Genomic DNA, 26,037 nt, shown 5'->3' with positions numbered 1-26,037 from the left:
TACAATGTTAGGTCTCCCAGAAATGGAATCTTAAACCAGTCAGTCAGGAATTGCCTGATCATCACTAGTTGGGTAATCTGCCTGATAGACTCCAGTAGTCCCTTAAAGGAAAGTAACCTTGTATGACCAACCTGCTTTTTTTTTTTTTTTTTTTTTTTTTTGCCTAGTATTACTTCCTTCTTCCTGCTCCCTTCTGCCTGTAAAAGTCTTTAATTTTGCATAGCTCCTTGGAGCTCCTGTCTATCTGGTAGATTGGATGCTGCCCAATTCGTGAATTGTTGAATAAAGCCAATAAGATCCTCAAAATTTACTCAGTTGAATTTTTTTTAATTTATTTTTTTTTTGGTTGCGTTGGGTCTTTATCACTGCACGCGGGCTTTCTCTAGTTGTGGTGAGCGGGGGCTACTCTTTGTTGCGGTGTGCGGGCTTCTCACTGCAGTGGCTTCTCTTGTTGCCAAGCACGGGCTCTAGGTGGGCGGACTCAGTAGTTGTGGCATGCAGGCTCTAGAGCACAGGCTCAGTAGTTGTGGTTCACGGGCTTAGTTGCTCCGCAGCATGTGGGATCTTCCCTCACCAGGGCTTGAACCCGTTTCCCCTGCATTAGCAGGCAGGTTCTTAACCACTGTACCACCAGGGAAGCCCCTGAATTTTGTTTTTTAACACATCACTGCCACTATCATTTCTACCTACTTACAAGTGCCTGCCTCATGTTGCACATGGTTCTAGGCACTTAAAACACTAAGGATTGTTGCTGATCTTTAAAACAGCAACTTTTATTATCCTCCAGCATGTAATTGGCACTGCTGAGGAGTAGAATTGTAATCAAGAAGGTAGAAAATGTAGTTCAAGTGTCCCAGGCAAAGAGACCCTGAACCCAAGAAGACAGGTAGAGGAGAAAGTTTAAAATCATGTTCGATCAGGGCTTCCCTGGTGGCGCAGTGGTTGAGAGTCCGCCTGCCGATGCAGGGGACATGGGTTCGTGCCCCGGTCTGGGGGGATCCCACATGCGGCGGAGCGGCTGGGCCTGTGAGCCATGGCCGCTGAGCCTGCGCGTCTGGAGCCTGTGCTCCGCAACGGGAGAGGCCACAATGGTGAGAGGCCCGCGTACCGCAAAAAAAAAAAAAAAAAAAAAAAAAAAAAAATCATGTTCGATCAGCACTGTATAGCACAGGGAACTATATTCAGTATCCTGTGATAAACCATAATGATGAAGAATATGAAAAAGAATATATATAAGTTTAACTGAATCACTTTGCTGTGCAGCAGAAATTAACAACATTGTAAATCAACTAGGCTTCAATAAAATTTGAAAAATCATGTTCAGAGTAATAGCAGTTCATTTCTTTTTTCTAACAGAGGCATAAAGAAAAGTGTAGCTTCTGAGCTGAATGATGACAACCTTGCAGAGTAAAGGTGAGTCAAGAGTCACTTTCCTCTTCTTTCTCAGCCGTTGGTCATCTGGACATCTTTCCCCCCAAAGGGAAGCTCAATTCACATGTACTTCCTGTCCACTTTGTTAAAGTTACTACTTTTCTAGGCACTTTGAGTGAAATACATTTGACTTAGAAACAGTCTTATTCAAGAAATGTATGAACTCGTAGGGAGAGAAGAGACATTTAGATATTTAAAACATAAATTTGAATGTGGTAAATGCCACAGGACAGGTACAAAGTATTATGGAAGCTCAGAAGAAAGATACATTACTTATACCTGGGAGGATCAGTACAATTTTCATTGCATCGTTTGTAGATTTTGACTAGGTTTTTAAAAATTTCTCTAATTTCCCCTAAAATTTTGTGAAAAGTTAAAACAAGCAAATTAAAAAAAAAAATTCACATTTGAATAATTCAGCTTCCTGCATACTTATATTTATCACCTTTGACTTACTCAGTGGTTCTTAAACCTGGTAGTGCATCAGAATCATCTAGATAGCCTCATAAAATTACAGATTCTTGGGCCTCACTTCAAACTACTTCATCAGAATCTTAGGGCAGGGATGAGAGGGTGGGGGGCTGGGAGGGTTGGGGAAGGAAGGCCTAGGAATCTGTTAAATAATAATTTATTTTTTTTCATATTATAATATTTCATTATAATATTAATATTTCATATTATAATATTATTAATATTTCATATCCAGATAATTCTGATATGGTCAATCAATGGTAGTGTTTGGCAATTTCTGTGTTAGATTCTATATTTCATAAATTCCATTTGATGATCAAATTTCTTTCAGAATGCGGGAAGGGACCAAAGAAAACCTTTGCCCCACCTGCACAAAAACTGCATAGCCTGATGCCCTATAACCTTAACTCATCGAAGGAGGAGATCCTGGGAATCAGTTCCCCAGAGGCAGAGACCAGGCCAAGCCTGCTAAAGGCCAGGTTAGAGAAGAAGAAGGAGAAAACAACCAAAGAGAATGGTACAAGCAGTGGCCAGGAGATAAAAGGAAAGGCTCAAGACAGCAAGAAAGCAGAGAAGAAAGAAAAGGTAAAAATCACAATGATGGGCTCTAGTGGGACAGTTTCTCCTAGTCACCCAGCCTGGGCAAACAGGATCTTTTCATTTCAGAAGACATTTAAATATTTATAACATAAATTTGAATGTAGTAAATCCCACAGGGAAAATTCATCCTGTAGTTTCCGTTTTTGATTTCTTTTTGGGGCTTCTATTTTCTTCTCTAAGAGGTAAAAAGTGTTTTGATGAAAGCGTTTAGCAGGGCATACTGGGCAGGGAGGGGCTGAGGTGGGATGGAGGTGAGAGTAGAAGTAGACAGAAATTTTATAAACTTTTTCCTTTTCTTTGACTCCTTTACTCCCAGGAGATCTGGGATAGAATTTATGGAATCCTTAGGTTGACTTTATGCTCTCAGTCTTGTGAACTTACTGCCTTATCTAAAGGAGGCTTCCTTGACTAGTCACAGAGGAGGACTGGGGAAAGATGAGCAGTTTTTCTCCCCTACCCTTCTCTCTGCAGGGAAAATCAACTCTTACAAATGCAGAATTTGAGGAGATTGTCCAGATTGTGCTACAGAAGTCCCTCCAGGAGTGCTTGGGTATGGCTTATAGTGAGAGTAAAAGAGTTTCAGTTTGGCAAAGAAATTGTTATCTGAGGGGTAGAATAAGTCGATAGCTTCTCTCCTTCCCTCCATCTTTCTAAGTAAAGAAATATTAGATGAGACTTTGAAATATTTTTAAATACTTCATCTTCTATCAACAGGACTATAGCTAAACCACCTTAGACAGAGGGTACAGACTTTTAGAAAAATAGATTACATTGACTTCAGAATATAAAAATAGTCTCATCTAGATTTTTAAAATGTAATTTAAATTTATTTCTATATGTTTACAATATTCATAGAAAAGATAACTTATTTTTCCCAGATTTGAAGAACTTAGTCTCCATCTCCATCTACCGTTGTATATTTCTGTTTCTAATACTGCTTTAACATGTGCTCAGGAATTTGATTTTAGAATAAGGAACTCTATAGCATAGGTCGTGAGGCCTTCTCCATAAGGTCATGAGGCTAAGGACAGTGGTTTGACATTTTCAGCTATTCTTAGGTATACTTCCATTCCTAGAGAAAGTTTGAGGAGCAAATGATATAAAACATGGTACATAAAATTTCTGTTATGTACACAAAATAAAGTTAACATTACCTGGCTATCCTAGAATAGGCAAATCAATCTGGAAAGGCTTGCAGAAGGATATAGATTTGTAGTTTTTCCTGAGAATTAAAAAACTTGAAAGTTGGAACTTCCTTGGTAGCACAGTGGTTGAGACTCCACGCTCCCAATGCAGGGGGCCCGGGTTCAATCCCTGGTTGGGGAACTAAATCCCACATGCATGCTGCAACTAAGAGTTTGCATGCCACAACTAAGGAGCCGGTAAGCTGCAACTAAGTAGACTGTGAGCCACAGCTGAGGACCCCGCCTGCTGCAACTAAGACCTGGCACAACTAAATAAATAAATAAATAAATATTAAAAAAAAAACAAAAAACTTGTAAGTTCTATGGTGTGGCAAAAGTCCAAAGGTAAGCTCTTCCAGGCAACTGATGGGAGATATTTTAATGAAAGTTTACAGTTTGGAAATAATGGAGTAGCTGTTTTCTTTAATTGCTTCTCTGCTTATAGTATTTTGTTTTGGGAGGGATGGAATCTAGCCTCGATTTTGCAGAGACTTCCTGTGCCCAGCCTACAAGATGTACCCAGTTAGACAAGGAACCAGGAATTGCTTCTTCTACTACTGATAATAATAGTGCTGATGGGTAAGTTTATCCCAGTGAGGCGAGTTGATCACAGGGTAGACTTAATATTGATAAATGGTTATCCATCTATCTATCTATGTAGTCATTTTTCATATCTCTATAGCTTTCTCTCATCTCAGGAAAGATACTTGAGTTGAGTTGGGAAAAATAGGCCAGTAGATGGATAAAATGACCTCAGGAGGCCATAGAGAGCTTACAATTCTTCTGTCCTCCTAACTTTTATCCTTGGGTTTTTTCAAAAGAGGGGTACTACAAATTGCCCCTTTATACCTTTTAATTAAAAATCTTATTTGCAGAGAGAGGGTAGTGGTACCGCATATTCTAGAGATTTCAGCCTCTCAGGAAGGTGGAGTAATCCCTGAGATAAAGACATCTAAGCCAGGCCAGCCAGATCCTGCACCCTCTGAGAAGAAATTCAATAAACTCTCCTTAAGCAAAAGAAAGAAGGCCGCTCGTAAGTATAGTCAGATACATTTTGACACCTGGCTCAAGTACTTACTCCATGAAATTAGGGAATTGGACAGTGGGCATACTGAGAATTTTCAGCCCAAGACTTGAAACTATTGAGCTATGATTCTTCTTCCTTCTTTAACTGGCCTCTACTATCTACAGAGATTCTCTTCTTCATCTCCCTACCCTACAATGTTTTCTTATTTTTTTTTTTTTTTTTTTTTTTTTTTTGCGGTACGCGGGACTCTCTCTGTTGTGGCCTCTCCTGTTGCGGAGCACACGCTCCGGACGCGCAGGCTTAGCGGCATGGCTCATGTGTTTTCTTTTATCTTCCCAGAAAATGAGAAAATGGAGAAAGCCCAAAGTGGACATGAGCACAGGCAGAAAGATCAACTGAAGAAAACAGTTCAGGATCATTCTCAGATCAGGGACCAACAAAAAGGAGAGGGAAGTGGTTTTGGTGAGTTCAGCCATGGTTTGAAAAACCTACCTTGGGCTTGAAAATTGGAGGTGGAGGAGAGAGGTAAGGGTTAGGATGTTAGAGGAAATTCTGCAAAGACTATAATTTATCCCTCACAGCTGCTTGTTAGAGGATATGGTGCTGAGGAAGAGAGAGAACTATTTCATTCATTCAGTTATTAAGTCATATAATCCACAGGTGTTTGGTGCTTGCTAAATTCTAGGCATTTTAGGAGGTACTGAGTAAATGCAGAGGAAACAAATAAAAGCCTGTCGCGCGCGAGAGAAGCTTGTGAGGAAGGCCAACAAGAAAGCTACAAATTGGGAGTAGTCCTGGGAAAGTTTCCAAGAAAAAGATATCACTTGAGCCAGATCTTGAAGTATAATTTAGTCAGACGAACTAAGGTGGGAATGGGGGTCAGAGTGATAATTATTGGCAGAGTAATGGAGGAGGGCTAATGTTTGTAGCTTTTGGGTATTTTGGGGAGTAGGAGGTTGTAGGGGTGGGGGAGATAAGGTTAGAGGCAAGTAAGCCCCAGATCTTAAAGGACCTTACAAGTCAGGCTAAGGAAGTTGGATTTTATTTTAAAAGTAAAGAGGAACGATTGACATTAAGTAGGCAAAACTTGATAAGATTTGCATTTTAGAAAGCTTGCTCTGACACTAGCATGGAAGATGGATTGGCAGGAGAAAGACTAGACCCATAGAAATAATTATCCAGGCAAGGAAGACAGACAGTAGCAGTGAAGAGGAAGAGATAAAATTGAGATCTTTAGGACGCAAGATCAATATGATACGATTGCTGCTGGGTATGAGAGCTGAAGAAGAGTGAGGCCTCTAGGATGGTCCTGTTTTCCGGCATGAGTGACTGAGTGGATGAAGAATCATGATCTGAAGTGGAAAATATAGAAGAAAGAGCAAGTTGAAGATGATGGATTGAGCTTTGCCTGAGTTAGGGGGTCTGTGATGAGATTTAGAGCTCAAGAAAGGGGTCTGGGCTCTCGGAGATACAGATTCGGGAGTCATCTGCATCAATAGGAATAGATGAAATTTTCCAAGAAGAGGGTGTAGAGTGAAAAGGGAACATTGGATAAAAACCCTGGTGGAGCATAATGTTTAGGGTTGAGCAGAGGAAGAGGTACCCAGGGAGAAAGCTAAGAAGAACTAAGAGAAAGCTCAGAAAGGTAGGAGGAAAACTAGGAGAGTGTGGTATCACAGATTCCAGGGGAGGAGAGAATGTCAGGAAAGAGGGAGTGTTTAGCCATGTTAAATGCTACTACAGAGATAACAAAAAGAATAAAGATTTGAAAATCAACAGATATCACAATTAGGAAATCATTAGGGTTGATTAGAGCAACCATAGGGGTTGGTGAGGGTGAATGGCAGGTTATTGTTGGTTGAAGAATAGATACTTTTTTCAATTAGTTTAGATGTGAAAACTAGGAGGGAAAAAATAGTAAATAAAGGGGAGTGGGTATAAAGTAGATGGAAGATTTTTCTTTCTTTTTTTTTTTAGCTTTCTTTTAAAAGAAAGACACTTGACCTCTTTATTGTCAGCATATTTATATGCTGAGAGAAAATTGTTTATAGAGAGGGAGAGATTAAAGAAGAGAATGAGAAGAGAATCAGAGGGTTTATTTTGAGTCAGAAAGGACCCAGCCTTTCAGATTGGATGGAGGGAAATAAGGATGCATATAGATTTATTTATTCTTTTAACAATAGTTTTTAATGCCTTATATTATATGCCAGGCATTGTACTGGGTACTAGAAATATATTAGTGAACAAAATAGATAATCCTTGCTGTCATAGAATTTACAGTTTTAGTGTGCTAGATAGATAACAAACAAATACATTATATGAAATAACCTTGGTAATATTGGGAAATTTTAGTATGATAAATAAAATAGATCATACAATATATTAGTATGTTTAAAATTTTGAAAATAAGTAGACTTAATCTGGGGGAAAACAGGCTTGCACCAAAAAAGAAAAAAACCAAAAACCAGAACCCTAAGATTAAGGAACAGTGGACTAAACAATCAGCTGGTGTCTAATAGGCATGCGTATATATATGTATATATATATATATATATACATATATATATATAAAATTTGGATTATAGAAGAATAATATGGTTTGTACATACTGGAAAGAAAACTCTAGGAAGACTATGCAGGTACGAAACAAGGTAGTCTAGGGCAGTAAACCACTCCTCGTGTTGTAATGACATGGCAATCAGTATAAAGAGCTGGAGGTATAAGTCTAATTTGGGTAGTCGGGTGGTCTGGGTAGTAGTGTTCCATCTGTAACTCTCAGTATTAAGACGAGGGATAGATTTTAGACTGGGAGATGGAAATTCACTCCTTTGGCAGTGCTCGTGAGTTGAATTGTGGTTGTAGTGACTGTGTAAGCCTCTTCCTATTAATGAACCACTCTTCCTGTTTTTCACAGTTGCCAAGGAGAGGTGGGTGCTCCTGGAGCAGGAAGTAGAAAGGGAGTATCCAGTAAATAAAATTTGCATTAAGTTCTGTGAAGGGAAGGAAAAGAATGTCATGAGAGGAAATGGTGGAGACCTAATTAAGATTGGGTCAGCTAGAGAAAGCATTTGTAAGGAAATAACATTTAAGCTGAAACCTGGAGCAAGACTAGAAGTTAGCAAAGTGAAGCGTAGGAGACAGTTTTAGGTAAAGTGGAGATTGTCTTACTCCAGATACTAAAAGAAAGCTGGTATAATTGGGATTCAGAGAGCAAGGGAAGCAAGGCTGGAAAGTGACTCTGGATAAATGTAAGGAGGTAGGCAGTGGCTAGATCAAAGACCATGTTACAAAGTGAGAATTTTATCTTAAGTGTAGTGGGAAGCCCCTGGTGGGTTTTAACCAGGGAAGTGACATCATCAAATTGATGTTTTAAAAGTACCCCTTTGGTGATTAATTGGAGAATGGAGTATGGGGAGACAAGAGTAGACCAGCTAGGAAGTTAGCGCTAGGATTAGATATTTTGGTGGCTTGGATTAGGATGATGAAGGAGACAAGAAGTGAATGGTTTTAAGATATATTTTAGAGGTAAAATTGTCAGAACTTGGTAATGAGCTGGATATTGGGAGGTGAGAGAGAGGAGAGGGTTTGTCAAAGATGATTGGCTTCTGGCTTGAGCAGTTATGTGAAAGGAGGTGGGAAAAGACAGTTCTGTAGGATAAGATCAAGCATTTGGGTTTGGGCCCATTAGGTTTGAGATCGTTGTGAGACATCCAGATAGAGATACCAAAGAGCAAGATGGCTATAGGAACCGGGAGCTCAGAACGGAGGCTGTTAACGTACTTCTGTGTGTTGTCAGGTGTGAAAGTGGATTTCAAAGCTGAGGGAATGGATGAGCCGGCCTCAGGAGAAAGTGCAGCATGGGGAGTGAAGACCCATGATTAGGCTTTGGAACTCCAACTCAGGGATTTAGAGATTGGACAGAGAGCGAGGAGAATTCAGTAAAAGAGACTGAGGAGGGAGTTACCAGAAAGATGGGATGGGGAAACGGGAGAATGAGGGATCACAGAACCCAAGAAAGCTAGTGTTTCAAGAATGAGCAGTCAACTGAAATGCTCTTGACCTGTGTCTATGACATCAGCCTTCATTATCACGGAGGCACATCGTGAGCCTCAAACACTGTTTTCAAACACCTCTTCTTTCTAAGTTGCTTAAGAGGAAACTTTAAGGAACTGTATGTCTTTAAAAACTGTCATTGGAAGGTTCATCCTAAACCATAAATATCTAGTTTTATAGCATTAGGATGATTTTCCCCCACTCATTTCCTCTTTAATATTCATTATTTTTACAACCACCGTTTATTTGATTGATCTCTGTTCACTTTTATGGTCCCTGGCCCTTTCCCCCACTCTTTTCTTCTAGTCTTTCCAGGTCACCTCTGTAAACATCCAAAACTATCATTGGAAACTATCTCTTCAGACTAATATATCATTCTCAACCAGTACTTTATTCTTCAAAATAAAGTAATTGAGAAGGTGATCCATAATATGAGATATTGTGAAGGGACCCAAATGTAAGCCAACTGCTTTTCTGAGGGATGATTTTGGTGGGATGGAGGGCACCCTTATGTTTCGGCATTCAAGGTAAAATTTGACAGTGGGAGAGTGAACTAACTAGAGAAACATATTGGTTGATATTGTTAGCTGTGAATATATAGTATACCTAGGTGGCTGGTCAGTGATTTTTCTCTAGCAATGCTCAGTCAAATGAATATAGGCACAGAAAAAGGAGAGTGGGTTCATTCAGAATTGCGTTTGCTAGCTGGGCGGGAGGAAGGACAGAGGGAAAGGGAGTTGTTGATGTCTGCAAGAGAATCTAAGGAAATCAAACCTGCGTAAGTACAGAGTGAAGAAAAACAATTAATCTTAACTGCTACTAGATTGAGAGAAACGTAGGGACCAGTGGATTGGAGATCTAGATAAACTGAAAGTTGCCACAAGGGTCTTGGAGCAAGTAAGGTGGAAGAATGGGGCATTTTTATCAGAGAGGGGTTTAGATAAGTGGTTCAGGGGAGTGCGCGGTCCCTGCAGATGACTGGGTGTGGCATGCAGGGTGGGAGTGGGTTCCTGAGGTGAGGGGGTGACCGAGGTGGCATGGAGGAGAACATACGGGGTGCCTTGTGAGTTTACTCCTGTGGCTGTAGTGGTCATCTACGAGGGCAGGAGGTGGAGAGAAGACTGAACCAGATGCCAGCATCGTGACAAGGGTGATGAGAGGGCAGTGTAGTCCCATGGCATAGACCTCGAGGGAGGAAGGGTTTTATAGGAGGGAGGATAGTAATGGTCTGCAAGTGTCAATGGGGAGCAAGGATGATGCTGACCCCACTTTCTGGCGTGGGGTGTGTGAGAAGGACAGGCTCTTCTTAAAGGGCTTCAGCGGTGGGGTGGGGTCGGGTTGGGGCAGTGTCATTAGCGCATCACCAGATTTCAGAAGGGAGGCAGAATTTCAGAGAAGAGATTGAAGACATGTGGACTTTTGTTGCTTTTGTTTGGAATCCCAAAGACTATAGTGGAAGAGTTTGGGAGGGAGAGAGGAGAGGCTGTGTGGGACATTGGGTCAACTTAGAAGATGTGGGGGTAGAGAAAGGTGGGGATGAGAGTTTGGAAGGTAGTAGATAAAAGGAGTGTTTGGCCATTGAGCACAGCCTGAAGTAAACAGTTTGAGAAACGATAGGCTTAAACCTGTCTTTTGGAGAGGGGTGAACTCAGGGCTGTTGGTCCCAAAGGCTGCAACTTGGTGATTTGGTGTCAGGTTAATTTGTTGAGGTTGAAACAGGAACTCCAGATGCTGTGCACAAAAGAAGTGCTGGTTAGTCCTTCAGAAGAACTTTTTAGTAGTGACATGCCCTCAGAGAAATGAGGCACTAGCCAGAAATATGCCAGACAACCTTTTTAAGAACTGTCAATACGGGAAACACTCCTTTCTGCCTTGGGGGAGGAGAGATGATAGCATGGTATAGGAGAAAGATTGAGATGTGAGACCTGGGCTCTAAGTTCAGCTTTGCCACCAATTTAGACTGATCTTTAGCAGTCAGTTATCTCCTCTGAGCTTTTGGTTTTACCATTTATAAATTAGGGATTGGATGAGTTGATCTCTAAGGCTTTGTGATTCTGGCAGAGGTGGTGGTGGCAGGGAGTATATTGATTTTAATTAAATTGAAGAAGGAAGAACATATTTTTGAGTCTCTTATATCAGGCTTTTTCCTGTGACAGGTCAATGTCTAGTCTGGGTCCAGTGTTCCTCTCCAAACTGTGAGAAATGGAGGCGGCTACGTGGGAACATTGACCCCTCAGTCCTCCCAGATAATTGGTCCTGTGACCAGAATACAGGTAGAATGGAGTGGAAATTTTTTTTTCAGTTTTTATTGTTCGTCCCTTTCTTTCCCTGCTTCCATCCTTTAGATTAAATATGACAAAAGTATATTTAGGACTGCAGGGGTCCTTGTAGTTAGTGTTTGGGGAGAGGGAGGGATCTTGCTGTCATGACAAGATGAATCTGGCATAAAGGGCTAGAGGAAGACACCCTGAAGAGCTATGTTGTGAGGAGAGTCCTGGAATCTAAACATATGTTCTGAGTGAATTCCATCTTCTTCAGCATTGGTTTGAGCCTGTCAATCTGATTAGATTGTTGGTATTGGGTTGGCAGATAGGAAGGGATATGGGATGTATGGGGAAAAGCCAGTGAGAGAGATTCAGTGTCTTAGAATTCTAGAATGTTTGAAACTACTTGAAAGAGATTAGGAAGCTCTAGTCTAGCCCAACTATTTTACAGATGAGAAAACAGAATATCAGAGAAATTACCTTCATGATGTTACACTGATGGAAGCAGGGTCAGACTCGTGGGATGTAGGTAGAAGTTTGGAGTCTCTTTCTACAGAGCATAACGAGGCAACTCTCCTACTTCTCCAGGCTCTGGCTGCATTTCCTTCATGGGTCTCCCAGGTGTCCTTTTGGTCCTACCTGCTGCATATACCAATTTCTTCTTGTCCTCTCCTCTGCCCTCATCCAGATTTTCACCTTATGAGGCTCTTTCCATCCCTTCATTCCTCCTCTCTTTTGGCAGATTTGGAGTATAATCACTGTGATATCCCTGAGGAGACCTGGACAGGGCATGAGAATGAAGTGGCCTATGCCTCCTACATCCCAGGATCCATCATCTGGGCCAAGCAATACGGTTACCCCTGGTAGGGCGCTATGGCAGAGTCAGAGCATCCTTCATGAACTTGGGAGTGGTAGATTCAAGCAGGGAGGGAGGAAATGGAAGGGATTTATAATGGAAATGGTACCTGCCTTAGAAAGAGCATGGGTGAGGGAGAATATAAAGTGCTAAGCTTGGAGGCTTTGAAAGAACCTGTTTTCTAGAGGTTTCACGATGGAGGTGGTATCTCCCTGGAAAAAAGGGTTGGACAGTTCTACCCTGGATGGGTAGAAAGAGAAGAGTGGCTCTAAGATATTTTTTTAGACATTGGAAAATGAGAGATATACAAAGTAAAGAGAACAAGGAAGGGTGGAATAGCTTCTTTTTTGGAGATGTCCCTAGTCAAAAGATTTTTTTCTCAGGGTTGCCAGAAGGCCTAGAAGGATAAGGTATTTTTACTAGAAAGATTCTGAGCTTCTTTGTACATTGATGAAAGTCACTTCAATCATTTGGTAGTGACCACTGTGGAGGGTTGACAGAGGGGTCTATTTTGGGGGTCCTTTATTTGCGAAACATATTGCCCTTTTATGTACATGTGTATTGATGAGTTTGTGTTCTGTTCACCTAACCCCTTCTCTTCCATCCCCTACACCCATCTGTCTTCTCCAGGTGGCCAGGCATGGTAGAATCTGATCCTGACCTGGGGGAATATTTTCTTTTTGCATCTCATCTTGATTCCCTGCCGGTGAGTTCTCCTGATTCAGGGTGGGTAGGTGCTCAGGCCAAAGTAATGAACAAATCCATCCTAACAGATGTACATAGTTAGAAATATAGACATAGCCAGCAGACACAAGCAGAAACAGATTTTTAGCTAGAGTGACAAAAAGATATAGAAACAAATTTGTATCTAATTAAAATTTATTCATTACTAGGACATTCATGTTTTGATAAATATGCTTTGGTTAGGACTCCTGAGGTCAGGATGGAAGAACAATGGAATGAGGTGGGATATGTGGGTCAGGTTTAAAGGAACAGAGAAGGCCCAGCCCCTGCTTCCTTGTAAATCCTCAGTTCTTCTCCTGCCTTTTCTGGCTAGAGGGCCAAAGCAAGAAGAAGGACAAGAGTCTATAACAGAACCATCTTTTATTACAGTCCAAGTACCATGTGACATTTTTTGGAGAAACAGTCTCTCGTGCTTGGATCCCAGTCAACATGCTAAAGAACTTCCAGGAGCTATCCCTGGAGTTAGCTGCAGTGGTGAGCAACCCTCAGGGGTCAGTTGTGATATAGGGAACTTGAAAAACTAAATCTTCTCTTTATTAAACCTGATTTCTCCCAGGGGAAGCTGTGTGAGGAGAAAGTACATATCTGACCAAGTATGCAAGGGTGAGGTTATTCATGAGGTACACTTCTTTCTACCAGGATTGCAGCAGGATAATGATTTTTCTTAGTCTCTTTCCCTGTCTGCAGATAGAGGGCCTTCCTAAAGACCATGGTTTTCTACAGTTTAGCCAAAGCAGGTGTGATAGAAATGATTAACTTGGGGTTTCTCAGTCTTGACACTTGACATTTTGGGCCAGATAATTTTTTGTTGTGAGGGGATTCCTAGGCATTGTAGGAGGTTTAGCAGCATCCTACTGGCATCTAGCCAGTAGGACCCCTAACCCTAGCTGTGACAACCAAAAAATTGTCTCTAGACATTGCCAAATCTATTATGGGGGGGGGGAATCTCCCCTGGTTGAGAACCACTGAATTAACTAAATAATATTTCTTCCCTATAATCAGTTTGGGCTTGATGAGCCTTGCAAATGAGCAGAGGTTTAGGAGCTCAGGGACCTTAGAAAATCAGGCAGTGAGTACTAAATCAAGCAGCTGGATCTAAAGAAACTTGTGAGAAGCTTAGAAGTACAGTCATCCGAACTCCTTTAATTTTGCCTTTACAAATTTCCATGGGCTTTACTTTGGAGAGGACACCAAAATGTTGGTTGAAAATTTTGCTAGGAATTGATGAAAGGTTTGTTTGGGTATAAGACGGGATTGTGTCTCTGAGCTCAAAAGATTAAGAATAGGAGTATCATATCAATACCAGAAACTGGAAATAAATGTAAAGGTAATGTCTGGTGAGTAGCAGTTTGTTGGAGTTACTTTTCTGAAATCTTTCATTTCAGAAAAAGTGCAAGAATAAGGACTTCAGCCAGAAACTGGGGGCAGCCCTGATGATGGCCCAAGAGGCAGAGCAGATCAGTATTCAGGTGGGAAAGTTTAGATCACATACCTGCTTCTCTTTGGGACTTGGGACACAAAGCAAGTTATGCATTTCCTACTGTGGAAAACCGGCTGTCCTTCCCCATTACACAGTCTTAGTCCTAGAACTAGTCTTTTCTTCCCAGGCCAGCTTCCCTTGATGCCTTAAATCATCCATTCTTTTCCCTACCCTTGGACAAATGGGATCTTTTCTCAGTCCAAACAGGGACTGTTAGTAGGGGGAATCCCACCAACCTATTTAACTTCGAGTCTCAGGTGTATGTACCTTATCTTCTCTCTTATGTGGAGTCAGTTTTTACCCTCAGATTCTGCTTTTGGGGACGGTAGAGAATGACAGTGAATTTCCCCTTCCCAGTTATTAACTGAATTATAAACAAACTGGAAAAAGAAGTTATAATAATATTGTATATTATAATATTATAACATTATAATAGTTAAGCTCTACAAAATCTAGATAGAAAGTATGAAATTTCAAGTGAAAATGGTATGGAATATTAATACAAATTCTATAACTAAAAACCTTGAAGACAGGACAAAAATAGCCCCTGGGAGAGTAGTAGATGATGCTTTTGTTTCTTGGTTCCCTCAGGAGCGGGTTAACCTGTTTGGTTTCTGGAGCCGATACAGTGGATCTGACTACAGTGGGGAAGGAAAAGGTAGGATAAGTAGGAGGTTAAAGACTAGAGAGAGAGGGAAGGGATTCCTTCATGAGGGCAGCAACTGAAGCTTTTATTTTATATCCAATATCATCAACCTAGTTCTGGATTCTATAATAGGAGGCTCTTCATGAATGCCATTGACCAAGTGTCCAGGATGGATGGATGCACAGATGGGTAGAGAGAGGAATGGAGAAAAACAGGGAGTAGGGAGGGAGGGTGCATGTTGAATAGTGACAGGACTTTGAAAAGGGTGGAACCATGATAATCTAGGATCAGATTTCGTGGAGAAAATGTGACTTGGACCTGAAAGGCAGAATTAGAAGACTGATTCTCTGGGGTCAGCTCCACTAACTCATCACCTATTTTATCGGATAAATTATTTAGCCTTTCCTTCCTATTCCTGTTCTAGACGTAATGCTCTCTGGGGCTAACAGCTTAGATTCCTGCTTGGAGAAAGAAGAGGAAGAGTCAGAGTTGGAGGAAGAGGAGGAAGAGCAACAAAAAAAAGTAAGATTGATCTTGGGGATTCCTTTTAGGAGATTGCTGTAGGCCATCTGGTTAGCATGGATTTATATTTTCTAAGGAACCGTCCTGTCCCTGCATCAGAGTAGCCCTGACTGGCTGGCTGGTTTTATCTCTTAGGGGGTCTTCAGGGAAGGAGAGTCTCCTCTTTCCTCAGTTATTCTCTCTAATATCTCATATCTCTAGGAACTTATCTTTTTTTTTTTTTTTTTTTTGTGGTACGTGGGCCTCTCACTGTTGTGGCCTCTCCCGTTGCAGAGCACAGGCTCCGGACGCGCAGGCTCAGTGGTCATGGCTCACGGGCCTAGCCGCTCCGCGGCATGTGGGATCTTCCCGGACCGGGGCATGAACCCATGTCCCCTGCATCGGCAGGCAGACTCTCAACCACTGCGCCACCAGGGAAGCCCGGAACTTATCTTTTGATTACAATCTCAGTTCCTACTGTAGTTCTTTGGTTCCTACTGGAGCAATTTCAGAGAATAGCAGGTTGCCTCTCTTCACTGTCCTTTCTTCCCTTTGTGAACACTTAGGATATTCATTATTTTATTTCCTTAATCTGTTTTCAGGCATATGAAATACATATATTTTTCATATTTAAAGACTTTTTAAGAGCAGTTTTTTGTTCACAGGAAAACTGAGAAGAAGGTACAGAGAGTCCCTGTGTACCTCCTGCCCCCACACATGTATAGCCTCCTCTGTTATCAACATCCCACCAGAGTGGTGCATTTGTTTACAGTTGCTGAACCTATATTGACACATCATAATCACACAAAGTCCATAGTTTACATTAGGACTCACTCTTGGTGTTGTACATTCTATGGGCCTGGACACATATATAATGACACATATCCATCATTATGGTATCATACAGAGTATTTTTACTGCCCTAAAAATTTTGTGTGTTCCATTTACTCATTCCTTTTCTCCCATACCCCTTAACCACTGAGAACCACTGATTTTTTTTTACTGTCTCCATAGTTTTGCCTTCTCTGAAATACCATATAGTGGGAATCATACAGTACGTGTAACCTTCTCAGACTAGCTTCTTTCGCTTACAAGTATGCATTTATGATTCCTCCATGTATTCTCATGGCTTGATAGCTCATTTATTAATTTTTTTTGGCTGAATAATATTGTATTTTTCTGGATATACCACAGTTTATTTATACATTCACCTACAGAAGGACATCTTGGTTGCTTCCAAGTTTGAGCAATTATGGATAAAGCCACTATAACTATGGTTTTGTGGGAACATAAGTTTTTGACTCCTTTGGAGTAAATATTAGGGAGCTTAATTGCTGGATTGTATGGTAAGAGTATGTTTTGTTTCGTAAGAAACCATCAAACTGTCTTCCAAAGTGGCTGTACCATTTTGCATTCCCACCAACAATGAATGAGAGTTCCTATTGCTCCACATCCTTGCTGGCATTTGGTATTGTCAGTGTTCTGGATTTTGGCCATTTTAATAGGTGTGTAGTGGTATCTTGTTGTTTTAATTTGCATTTTCCTGATGACATATGATGTGGAGCATCTTTTTATATTCTTATTGACCATTTGTATATCTCCTTTGGTGAGATATCCATTAAGGTATGTGGCCCATTTTTAAATTGAGTTGTTTATTTTTTATTGTTGAGTTTTATGAGTTCTTTGTATGTTTTATTTTATTGAAGTGTAGTTGATTTATCATATGTTAGTTTCATATGTGTACAGTGATTCAGTGCCATGTATATATATTCTTTTTCAGATTCTTTTCCCTTATAGGTTATTACAAAATATTGTGATATATAGTAGGTCCTTGTTGGTTATCTATTTTATATATAGTAGTGTATATATGTTAATCTCAACCTCCTAATTTATTCCTCCCCCCTTTCCCCTTTGGTAACCATAACTTTGTTTTCTATGTCTGTGGGTCTATTTCTGTTCTGTAAATAAGTTCATTTGTCTTTGTTTATTTTAGATAATAGTCCTCTATCGTGAGTCTTTTTTTTTTTTTTTTCGGTACGTGGGCCTCTCACTGTTGTGGCCTCTCCTGTTGCGGAGCACAGGCTCCGGACACGTAGGCTCAGCGGCCACAGCCCACGGGCCCAGCCGCCCCGCGGCATGTGGGATCCTCCCAGACCGCGGCACGAACCCGTGTCCCCTGCATCGGCAGGCAGACTCCCAACCACTGCGCCACCAGGGAAGCCCCTCAATTATTTCTTTTATGGATTGTGCCTTCAGTGTTGTACATAAAAACTCATTGCCATACCGAAGGTTATCCAGATTTTCTCCTGTGTTATCGTCTAGCAGTTTTATAGCTTTACATTTTACACTGAGATCTATAATACATTTTGAGTTAATTTTTGTGAGGGGTATAAGGTTTGTGCCTAGATTAATTTTTTTGTAGTTCCACCACTATTTGTTGAAAAGACTATCTTTGCTCCATTTTATTGCCTTTGCTTCGTTGTTAAAGATCAGCTGACTATATTTATCTGGGTCTGTTTCTGGGCTCTCTAGTCTGTTCCATTGACCTATTTGTCTGTTCTTTTACCAATACCACACTGTCTTGATTACGGTAGCTTTACACTAAGTCTTGAAGTTAGATGGGGTCAGTCCCCCAACTTTGTCCTTCTCTTTCAATATTGTATTGGCTATTCTAGATCTATTGTTTTTCCATATAACTTTAGAATCAGTTTGTTGATATCCACAGAATAACTTGCTGGGATTTTGATTGAAGTTACATTGATTCTATAGATCAAGCTGGGAAAAACTAACATCTTGACAATATTGAATCTTCTTATCTACAAACATGGACTATTTCTCCATTTACTTAGTTTTTCATTGATTTCATTCACTGGAGTTTTGTAGTTTTCCTCATATAGACCTTGTATATATTTTGCTAGATTTATACCTAATTATTTAATTTTTTTGGTGCTAATATAAATGGTATATAAATGTATTTTTAAATATCAAATTCCATTTTATATTGCTGGTATGTAGAAAAGTGATGAACTTTTGTATATTAACCTTGTGTCCTGCAACCTTGCTATAATCACTTATTAGTTCCTAGAGTTTTTAGTTGATACTTTTGGGTTTTCTACATAGATAATCATGTGACCTGCAAACAAAATTTCATTTCTTCCTTCTCAGTCTCTATACCTTTTATTTCCTTTGTCTTATTGCATTACCTGGAACTTCCACTATGATGTTGAAAAGGAGTGGTGAGAGGGAACATCCTTGCCTTATTCTTGATCTTAGTGGGAAAGCTTCTAGTTTCTCACCATTAAGTGTGATGTTAGTTGTAGGTTTTGTGTATATATTCTTTATGAAGTTGAGGAAGTTCCTCTCTATTCCTTACTTACTGAGAGTTTTTATTATGAATGGGTGTTGGATTTTGTCAAATGCTTTTTCTGCATCTGTTGATAGGATCACATGATTTTTCTTTCTTAGCTGTTGATGTGATGGATTACATGAATTGATTTTCGAATGTTGAACTAGCCTTGCATGCCTTGGATAAATCTCACTTGTTCATGGTGTATAATTCTTCTTATACATTGTTGGATTTGATTTGCCTAATATGTTGTTGAGGATTTTTACATCTCTTCATCAGACATATTGATCTATAGTTTTCTTTTCTTGTAACGTCTTTGTCTGGTTTCGGTATTAGGGTAATGCTGGCCTCATAGAATCAGTTAGGAAATACTCTCTGCTTCTATCCTCTGAAAGAGATTATAGAGAATTGGTATAATCTGTTCACTAAATGTTTAGTAAAATTCACTGTGAACCCATCTGGGCCTGGTGCTTTCTGCTCTAGAAGGATATTAATTACTGATTCAATTTATTTATTAGATGTAGGCCTATTCAAGTGGTCTATTTCTTCTTGTGTGAGTTTTGGCAGATTGTGTCTTTTAAGGAAGTGGTCCATTTCATTTTGGTTATCAAATTTGTGGGCATAACATTCTTTGTAGTATTCCTTTATTAGTCTTTTAATATCCTTGGGATCTATAGTGATGTCGCCTCTTTAATTGCTGATATTAATTTGTTTCCTCTCTCTTTTTTCTTAGTTAGCCTACCTAGAGGCTTATCAATTTTATTGATCGTCTCAACGAACCAACTTTTAGTTTTGTTGATTTTTTCCTATGGATTTCCTGTTTTCAATTTCATTGATTTATGCTCTAATTATATATTTTCTTCTGCTTGCTTTGGATTTAACTTGCTCTTTTTCTAATTTTTCTGGTTTCCTAAGGTTGAAACCTACATCATTGATTTTAGATCTTTCTTTTTTTCTAATATATCATTCAATGCTATAAATTTCCCACTAAGCACTGCTTTCACTGCATCCCACAAATTTTGATAAGTTATATTTTCATTTTATTTAGTTCAATACATTAAAAAATTTCTCTTAAGATTTCTTCTTTGACCTATGTTATTTAGAAGTGTGTAATATCCACGTGTTTTGGGAGTTTTCCAGTTATCTCTCTGTTAATTCCATTGTGGTATAAAAGCAGACATAGTATGATTTCTATTCTTTTTTTTTTTTTTTGGCGGCTCTGGGTCTTCATTGCTGTGCATGGGCTTTCTCTAGTTGTGGTGACCGGAGGCTACTCATAATTGCGGTGCGCAGGCTTCTCATTGCAGTGGCTTCTCTTGTTGCAGTGCACAAGCTCTAGGCACACAGGCTTCAGTAGTTGTGGCGAGTGGGCTCTAGAGCGCAGGTGCAGTAGTTGTGGCGCACGGGCTCAGTTGCTCCATGGCATGTGGGATCTTCCTGGACCAGGCCTCGAACCCGTGTCCCCTGCACTGGCAGGCGGATTCTTAACCACTGTGCCACCAGGGAAGCCCCTGATTTCTATTCTTTTAAAGTTGTTAATTTGTATTTTATGGCCCAGTGGTCAGTCTTGGTGAGTGCTCCATGTGAGCTTGAGAAGAATGTGTATTCTGCTGTTGTTGGATAAAGTAGTCTATAGATGCCAGTTATATCTAGTTGATTGATGGTGTCGTTGAGTTCAACTGTGTCCTCACTGATTTTCTGCCTGCTGAACCTGTCGATTTATGATAGAGGGTTGTTGAAATTTCCAGCTATGATAGTGGGATCAACTATTTCTCTTTGCAGTTCTGTCAGTTTTTGCCTCATGTAGTTTGGTGTTCTCTTGTTAGGTGCATACACTTTAAGGGTTGTTATGTGTTCTTGGAGAATTAACCCCTTTATCATTATGTAATGCCCTTTTTTATCCCTGATAACTTTACTTGCTTTGAAGTCTGCTCTGTCTGAAATTAACATATAGCTACTCCTGCTTTCTTTTTTTTTTTTTTTTTTTTTTTTTTGCAGTACGCGGGCCTCTCACTGTTGTGGCCTCTCCCGTTGCGGAGCACAGGCTCCGGACACGCAGGCTCAACGGCCATGGCTCACGTGCTCAGCCACTCCGCGGCATGTGGGATCTTCCTGGACCAGGGCACGAACCCGTGTCCCCTGCATCGGCAGGCGGACTCTCAACCACTGTGCCACCAGGGAAGCCCACTCCTGCTTTCTTTTGATTAGTGTTAGCGTGGTATATTTTTCTGCATCCATTTACTTTTACAATCTATATGTGTCTTTATATTTAAAGTGGGGTTCTTGTAGGCAATATATAGTTGGGTCTTGTTTTTTGATCTATTCAGACAATCTGTGTCTTTTAATTGGTCATTTTAGACAGTCATTTAGACTGTTGATGTTCAAAGTAATTATTAATACAGTTGTATTATTATCTACAATATTTGTTACTGTTTTCTATTTGTTGCCCTTGTTCTTTCTTCCTACTTTTGTCTTCCATTCTTTTTCTGCCTTTTGTGGTTTTGATTGAGCTTTTATATGATTCCATTTTCTCCCCTTCCTTAGCATATCAGGTAAGATTTTTTTTTCCTTTGGCTTCTTTCAGGACTTTAATTTTCTGTAGTTTGAAAATAATATGCCTTGGTGTGACTGTTTGGCATTTATCCTTCTTGGTGTTCTCTGAGCTTCCTGGATCTGTGGTTTGGTGTCTGACATTAATTTGGGAAATTCTCAGTCATTATTGTTTTCAATATTTCTCTTTTTCTTATCCTTCTGGTATTCCCATTACACATATCTATACATTCTGTAGTCATCCTACAATCTTTGGATATTGCATTCTTTTTTCCAGTCTTTGTTCTCTTTGATTTTCAGTTTTGAAGGTTTCTTTTGAGATATCCTCAAGTTCAGAGATTCTTTCCTCAGCTGTGACCAGTCTACCAATAAGCTCGTCAAAAGCATTCTTCATTTTAGTTACAGTGTTTTTGATCCTCAGCCTTTCTTTTTGATTCTTTCTTAGGATTTCCATCTCTTTGCTGACATTGCTCATCTGTTCTTGAATGCTGTCTACTTTAGCCTTCAGAGCCCTGTGCATATTAATCATATTTGCTTTAAATTTCCAATCTGATAATTCTCTAGCATGTTTGGTTTTGATACTTTTTTAAAATTAATTTATTTATTTTTGGCTGTGTTGAGTCTTCATTGCTGCACGCGGGCTTTCTCTAGTTGCAGGGAGTGGGGGCTACTCTTTGTTGCAGTGCGCAGGCTTCTCATTGCAGTGGCTTCTCTTGTTGTGGAGCACGGGCTTCAGTAGTTGTGGCACGTGGGCTCAGTAGTTGTGGCTTATGGGCTGTAGAGCGGAGGCTCAGTAGTTGTGGCTCACGGGCTTAGTTGCTCCGTAGCATGTGGAATCTTCCCGGACCAGGGCTCGAACCCGTGTCCCCTGCATTGACAGGCGGATTCTTAACCACTGTGCCACCAAGGAAGTCCCTGGTTTTGATACTTGCTCTGTCTCTTCAGGTTGTGTTTTTGCCATTTGATATGCCTTGTAGTTTTTTTCTTGATTGCCAAACATGATGTGCTGTAAGTATATCTTTAGTAATGTGGTGGTAAGGTGTCAGGGGAGGGGAAGTGTTCTATATCCTGTGATTGGGTCTAAGTCTATTAATGAACTTATGCCTCTGGACTGTAAACTTCACAGTGTTTCTTAGTTTTTTCCCACCCCCTTAGGTGGGGCGGGGTGATTAGAGTGGGCTGAAGTTGGGTGTTTCCCTATCGCCAGGACAGTTAGGCTCTGTTAACACCCTAGTAGGTTAGGCTCTGGTTAACTGGTTTCTCCTGAGGGTAGGTTTTGTTAAGAAGAACAGAATGCTCTGGTATATTTCAAAATGGTTCTTTCCCCCTCTCCCTGCTGGAAGCATGAAGGAGTTTTTCTCTGATATTTTCTGTGAGAATCTGGTTGAGCTCCTGGAAGGAAAACTCACAAAAAGTCTGGAAGTCCCCCATGACTGGGTATCCCTGGAGTTTTTAACTCTCAGACTTGTCCACACTGAGCAATTCCTTTATTACTGTTGAGGTTTTCCTATCCTGACACTAGTTCTCTTGGTGGTTTCTGCTTGTGAGTGTATGTTCTGATAAGCATGACTCCCTGTATTTGCCTGTGTATCTTCAGTTTTGAGGGCAGAGGTTTTCCCTGTGTCCTCACTGTTCTTATGGATCTAAGAAGAGTTATTGGTATTTCAGTCTGTTCAGCTTTTTAGTTGTTGTTAGAACACAGTTACAGCTTCCAAGCTCCTTGTGTGTAGATCTGGAAACTAGAAGCTCTGAAGTGTATATTTTTCACTTTCTCTTTTAATTTTTAATTTACCAGTTTTTATCATGTTTGTGGCCTAACTTTATTTCCTTCTGTTGTGCATAAAGCCTTGCATTGACTAATAACAAATAGAATGGGAAGGATGAACATTTTTATCTTTGTTGTCATTTACTTATTTATTTTTAAACATTAAAAAAAATTATTTATATATTTTTGGCTGCGTTGGGTCTTTGTTGCTGTGTGGGGGCTTCTCTGGTTGCAGTGAGGGGGGCTACTCTTCATTGCAGTGCATGGGCTTCTCATTGCAGTGGCTTCTCTTGTTTCGGAGCACAGGCTCTAGGCGCATGGGCTTCAGTAGTTGTGGCATGTGGGTTTTAGAGCACAGGCTCAGTAGTTGTGGCACACGGGCTTAGCTGCTCCGCAGCATGTGGGATCTTCCTGGACCAGGGCTTGAACCTGTGACCCCTTCATTGGCAGGTGGATTCTTAACCACTGTACCACCAGGGAAGTGCTGTCATTGATTTAAATTGTATCAGACTCACAGAACCTAATTTGAACTCCCTTAAGTGCACTCATCATTTCTGTAGCGTCCCACTCTATTAAATCACAATTATGTGACTTCATTTATATTTTCTTATTTTTCTCTCCTTATTTTTCTCAGGATCCAACTTTGCCTGGTCCCAAGCCAGCCAAAATTCAGACAAAAAAACCCAAGGCAAGAGGTAAGCAAGTCAGCTGGAAATCAGACATGTGCTACAGTTAAGGCAAGGCAGAAGCAGAGAGTGGGAGGGTCTGCATGTGGCTGGGCCTTACTGATGTCTCAGCTCCAGAACCTGAGAAAATGAGCAAGACTCATGCTAGGGGCTTCCCTGGTGGCGCAGTGGTTGAGAGTCCACCTGCCGATGCAGGGGACACAGGTTTGTGCCCCGGTCCGGGAAGATCCCACATGCTGTGGAGCGGCTGGGCCTGTGAGCCATGGCCGCTGAGCCTGCGTGTCCGGAGCCTGTGCTCCACAACGGGAGAGGTCACAACAGTGAGAGGCCCGCGTACCGAGAAAAAAAAAAAAAGAAAAAAAAGACTCATGCTAATGTTGTCAGGGAAGCTGTAGCCTTCTCACTTCTGTGAGTTGAATTACAAAATCTTAGGTTAAAGGTGGAATGAATGTTTTAAATTCTTAGCCAAGAAGGATGACTTCTTGGAGGAGGCAGGTTCTGAGGTGAACTATAAAGAGAAGACCCGGGGGGAAGAAAAAGGAAATATTTGGGGAAAAGAAAGGAACCACGAGGACTCACTAGATTGAAAATGAGCAGAAGATGCAAGGCGGAGGACAAATGTGGGGAGTCTATGGACCCTAGGCATGCTGTCACTCAGTGAGAAATAAACCAATGTCCTTCACGGTTGGGGGTTGGGGGTGATGCAGGTGGAGCACATGGACGAGATGGAACCCCGCAAAGGAAGACAATGAAGAGATCTCTGGGAAATGAATCTGCAGCTCCATCTTTACCCATCATGGGAAGGAAAAAAGGGCATGGGAATTCAGAACCTGAGCAGCCAGGTAAGGCTCAAGACTTGGGGAGAACTGTGGGGAAATGAGGTTCATGTCTGCATTTTCCCTCCTTTGATCATTTTTTAATAATTTCACAGATTTCATTACTTAAAAAAAAAAAGTTTGGCCAAAAGGGTGTCATCCAAATTGTAGAACACAGCACACACTGTAGAAACATTTAGTGGTTATTATTCGATTTGATTCAGGAACATTCAGGGATAGGAGAATGGTAAGGAGGTGGGAATTAACATTTATGGATATTTCCATGGGCCGGCTAGATAGATACTTCTATACTTGTTCCCTTTAATTCTTTCAGTATCTCTATGGCTGGATATTTGCCATTTTACAGATAAGGAGACTGAGGTTTAAAGGGTTTAAAGTTTGCTCAAGACCCATGTCTAGCCTGTGGATCCAAGTCTTTCTGACTCCAAACCCCATTTTCTTTCTTTTAAGAAAGGTCATCTTTTCCAGAGATTGTTTTGGTAATAGAAATTTAGGAGTTTGACTTGTAAAAGGTGAGGACAGGTGACCCAATAAGTCTCTCAGTTTTATCACTTTTTCATTTAGGCCCTAAGAAAAAATTTAAAGCTCCCCAAAGCAAGGCCCCAGTAAGCAGCTCATCTGAGGAAAAAGAAGCTAGAATAGTGCCAGAGGTCCTGACCCCACCAGCTCCTCCCGGGGCCTGTCCCGTGGTGGGGAAAAAAGGGCCTGCACCCCAGGAGCCATGGCCTCAGGAAGCTGGAAGTGTCCTCTCTGATGATGGAGCCTCCAGTGACCTGGACCTGGACCAACTCATGGAGGATGTTGGAGAAGAGCTGGAGCAGAGGGAGGAGCCACAGCACAGAGACGACGCAGGGGAGCTCGCCGTGACCTTCTGTGAGGAATAGCCGTGGGCTCGCACCTCCTGCCTGCTCTCTCATCCCTTCTGTGGGAGCAGGAGGCAGAGCCTCTCAGAGGATCCCTGAGAAGCTGATAAATGTTGGGGTTGTTCATTGGCTGTGAGGTTGGTTGGCTAAGGTCAGAGTTGTGCAGTTTATGTTAATAAACCAGGTTACTGGTTTAGTTGGTTTGGTTCGTCTCAACCACTTGCTTTCTTTTGGCTTCTCTCCCTCCTCCTCCGTGTCACTGTGGCACGTCATGCTTTCTGGTGGGAGGCCTGTCAGTATAGGGATCTGGGAAGGCGATGACACCCGAGTCCTATGAGAAGGACACTGAGAAGGGCAGGTCTGGGTTCAAATCCTGCCTCAGCCACTTACTAGCTACATGACCTTAGGAAAAACACTGTAACCATTCTGGGTCTTGTTATCCTGCCTCAGATGGTACATCCAGTGCCATATAGGGTTGTTGATGATGCTGAAATGAAGTAAACCACTAACACAATGCATGCTAATTATTATCATGAGGGAAGTAGAATGGTTAAATTAGGAGACAGACCTTGGGTTCCAGACTGACTACCAGTGTTTGGGGATTTACTGGTCCCTGGCCTGAGGCAGTCACTGAACAAAAGTACTAGGGGAGGGATCTTGGGTGTGAGCTATCTATTATGGTTCCTTTATGGCAAGAAGGACAGAAGTTGAAGGTGATGTCAGCTTTCTCCTTA

The 26,037-nt window shown here is 41.1% G+C and overlaps 1 protein-coding gene across 1 annotated transcript; it reads left to right on the top strand.

Moving 5' to 3' along the window:
- The first annotated feature begins 1,372 nt into the window (after positions 1-1,372).
- Positions 1,373-25,906, top strand: ZCWPW1 (zinc finger CW-type and PWWP domain containing 1). Its single transcript, XM_082671410.1, has 16 exons — positions 1,373-1,413; positions 2,234-2,487; positions 2,974-3,052; positions 4,148-4,265; positions 4,562-4,719; positions 5,053-5,175; positions 10,923-11,039; positions 11,773-11,893; positions 12,517-12,592; positions 13,000-13,104; positions 14,016-14,099; positions 14,702-14,768; positions 15,181-15,278; positions 23,553-23,613; positions 24,312-24,446; positions 25,005-25,906. The coding sequence occupies exons 1-16, from the start codon at positions 1,389-1,391 to the stop codon at positions 25,322-25,324; spliced, it is 1,941 nt and encodes a 646-aa protein (XP_082527536.1). The 5' UTR covers positions 1,373-1,388; the 3' UTR covers positions 25,325-25,906.
- The last annotated feature ends 131 nt before the right edge of the window (positions 25,907-26,037 follow it).

This window comes from Grampus griseus (genome assembly GCF_964374135.1).
Source record: "Grampus griseus genome assembly, chromosome: 14".
Classification (NCBI taxonomy): domain Eukaryota; kingdom Metazoa; phylum Chordata; class Mammalia; order Artiodactyla; family Delphinidae; genus Grampus; species Grampus griseus.
The sequence above is the reverse complement of the archived record's forward strand: the minus strand, read 5'-3'. Positions and strand labels throughout refer to the sequence as shown.